A 2,500-nucleotide genomic window follows, 5' to 3' on the forward strand; every position below is an offset into this window, starting at 1 on the left:
TATATATATATATATATATGTATATATAAATATATATATATATATAAATATATATATATATATGTGTGTGTGTGTGTGTGTGTGAGTGTGTGTGAGCACATTTCTACCTTCCTTCCTCTCCTTCCTTCTCTCCCTCTGCGCCCCGTTCCTTACAAGCGCCCACACTTACAGCGGGAACAGCATCTCAGCATCTAAACTCCCCCCTCCCCCTCCCCTCCCCCTCCCCCATCCCCGCCCGCCTCCCCTACCCCACACTAAGCCCCGCCCTTGCAATTGCAGGCTGCCACGGCCTGCACATCATCGAGCTGGAGGTTCCCGACGTCATCCAGAACGGCTCGCAGTCGTCCGTCCTGCTGGACTGCAAGTACCACTACGAGCGCTACGAGGAGGAGGGTCTGGTCGTCAAGTGGTTCTGGAACCTGGAACCCGAGGCCGTGTACCAGTGGATCCCCGGGAAGAGACCCATGGCCATGGGCGTGCTCAAGGTGGGCGTGGGCGTGGGCGCGGCAGAGATGGCTCTTTCTCCCCTTCGTTTGATTTCGCTCTTTCTTTTGTTTTCTTTTGTTTTCTTTTGTTATATCTTCCTTTCTTTTTCTTTGGTATCTTTTTCTTGCTATCTATCTTTTTTCTTTCTTTCTTCTTATTTTTCCTTCTTTCTTTTTCTTTTCTTTTCTTTCATATTTTTTTTCTATTTTCTTGTTTTCTTTTTTATCATTATTGTTATTTTCCTTCTTTTTCTTTTTCCTTTTTTTCCTGTTTTTTTTTATTCTCTTTTTCTGTTCCTTATCTTTTTTTTCTTTCATTCATTTTCTTTCTCTTATTTTTTTTCGTTTTTTCTTTCTTTCATTCATTTTCTTTCTCTTTTCTTTTTTCTTTTTTCTTTCTTTCTTTCATTTTCTTTTTAGTTTATTGCTATTGTTGCTATTGACAACGTGATTCCAACCACGATCATTATCAGTAGTAACATTATTTCTTTTAGACATCATTATTATTATTATTATCATTATTAAGAATACTATAAACATAATAATTATGAATATAACCGTCATTGTTATCTTTATTATCGCTATCATCATTTTGATTATTCATATGACTATAATTACCATCGTTATTTTTGTGAGCATTGTCGTCTACTTCTTAATTATTTTTTTATGACATTGTTATTTTTATTTTCATCATTATTGTCATGATAATGATTATCATTATCGTTAGATTTTTATCATTGTTATCATCCTTATGGTCGACAAATAATAAAGCATTTTTAATATATTATTGACATTAGCGTTCACTTAACTCTCTACCTCCCTTCCTCTTCTCCTCTCCTTCTCTCTTATCCTCCTCTCCTCCTCTCCTTCCTCTCCTCCTTTCCTCCTTCTCTCCTCTCCTCCTCTTTTCATCTCCTCCCTCGCATTCCTTCTATTTCCTCTTTCCTCTCCCCCTCTCTGTTCGTTTCCCCCTCCTCTCTTTCCTCTCGCCTCGTCATTTTCATTTTTTTTCCTCTTCCTCTCTCCTCTCCTATTCTTTTTGCTCTCCTCTCATTTCCCAAAAAATCACGTGGCGGTTAACAGACAGCGGTAAATGTTACCTCAATGATATTGGTGGAGATGATATGATAACGATAGAATTGATGTTTATAATAATTATGATAATGATGAGGATAATGATAATAGTAATAATGATGAGGATGATGAACCAATAATCCTAATAATAATGATAATAATGGTAATGATTGTGATAATAATGATAATGATGAATATAATGGTGATACTGAAAATAATAGTAATGAAAAATATAATAATGATGATGATGATAATCATCATTATCACAATGATAATGATATTACATAATGATGATGATAATAATGATAATAAGAAGAACGATAATAGTAACATTGATGGTGATGATGATAAGGCTAATAAAGGTAATACCAATAATAATGATAAGAATAAGAATAAGAATATTGATGATAATGATAGTAATAACGAAATCAATCACAATACTTATTATCATTATCACCAATGTAATGATGATAACAACAGTGTGAACAATAAAACTGCCCGTCCCTTTTATCTCAATGCTCCCTCAGCCTCGGCCATTCCCGACTTTTTCCTTCCTCTCTCTTCTTTACTGCTTCCTTTTCGCTTTCCTGTAGCTTGTTGTCTTTAAGGAATAGACGACGACAGTTTCATTAAAACTTTCAACGACTCGAGTATCTTAACGAGTCTTGGGTCTCAAGGTACTTGTTAAGCGTTAAATATTTTTGGAGAGAAAATAGAGCGGCTGGCTTGTAAATAGAAATGGGCGGAGAAATCCGTAGAGTTTTTTGTTAAATTTTGGTCTATTTGTGTTTTTTTGTTTTTTTTTTTCATTAATTGGTCTATCAATTGCTAACCATATTTGGTCCATATCTAACTATTTGCATGTTTTATAAGTCAGAACATCGCTTATCTTTATTCTTCTGTTTCCTATCACTAGCTCCAAAATCCTGATAATGATTTAT

General features: G+C 35.2%; 1 protein-coding gene across 1 annotated transcript in view; it reads left to right on the forward strand.

Moving 5' to 3' along the window:
* Positions 1–2,500, forward strand: part of LOC122262872 (uncharacterized) — a 153,961-nt gene that overhangs the window by 127,427 nt on the left and 24,034 nt on the right. The window contains exon 2 of the mRNA XM_043031071.2: positions 280–485. Coding sequence (XP_042887005.1) covers positions 280–485 — 206 coding nt within the window. The remainder of the gene's footprint in view (positions 1–279; positions 486–2,500) is intronic.

The sequence above is a fragment of the Penaeus japonicus genome, unplaced genomic scaffold, assembly GCF_977035675.1.
Source record: "Penaeus japonicus unplaced genomic scaffold, GWHDUDI00000001_assembly GWHDUDI00000032, whole genome shotgun sequence".
Lineage (NCBI taxonomy): Eukaryota > Metazoa > Arthropoda > Malacostraca > Decapoda > Penaeidae > Penaeus > Penaeus japonicus.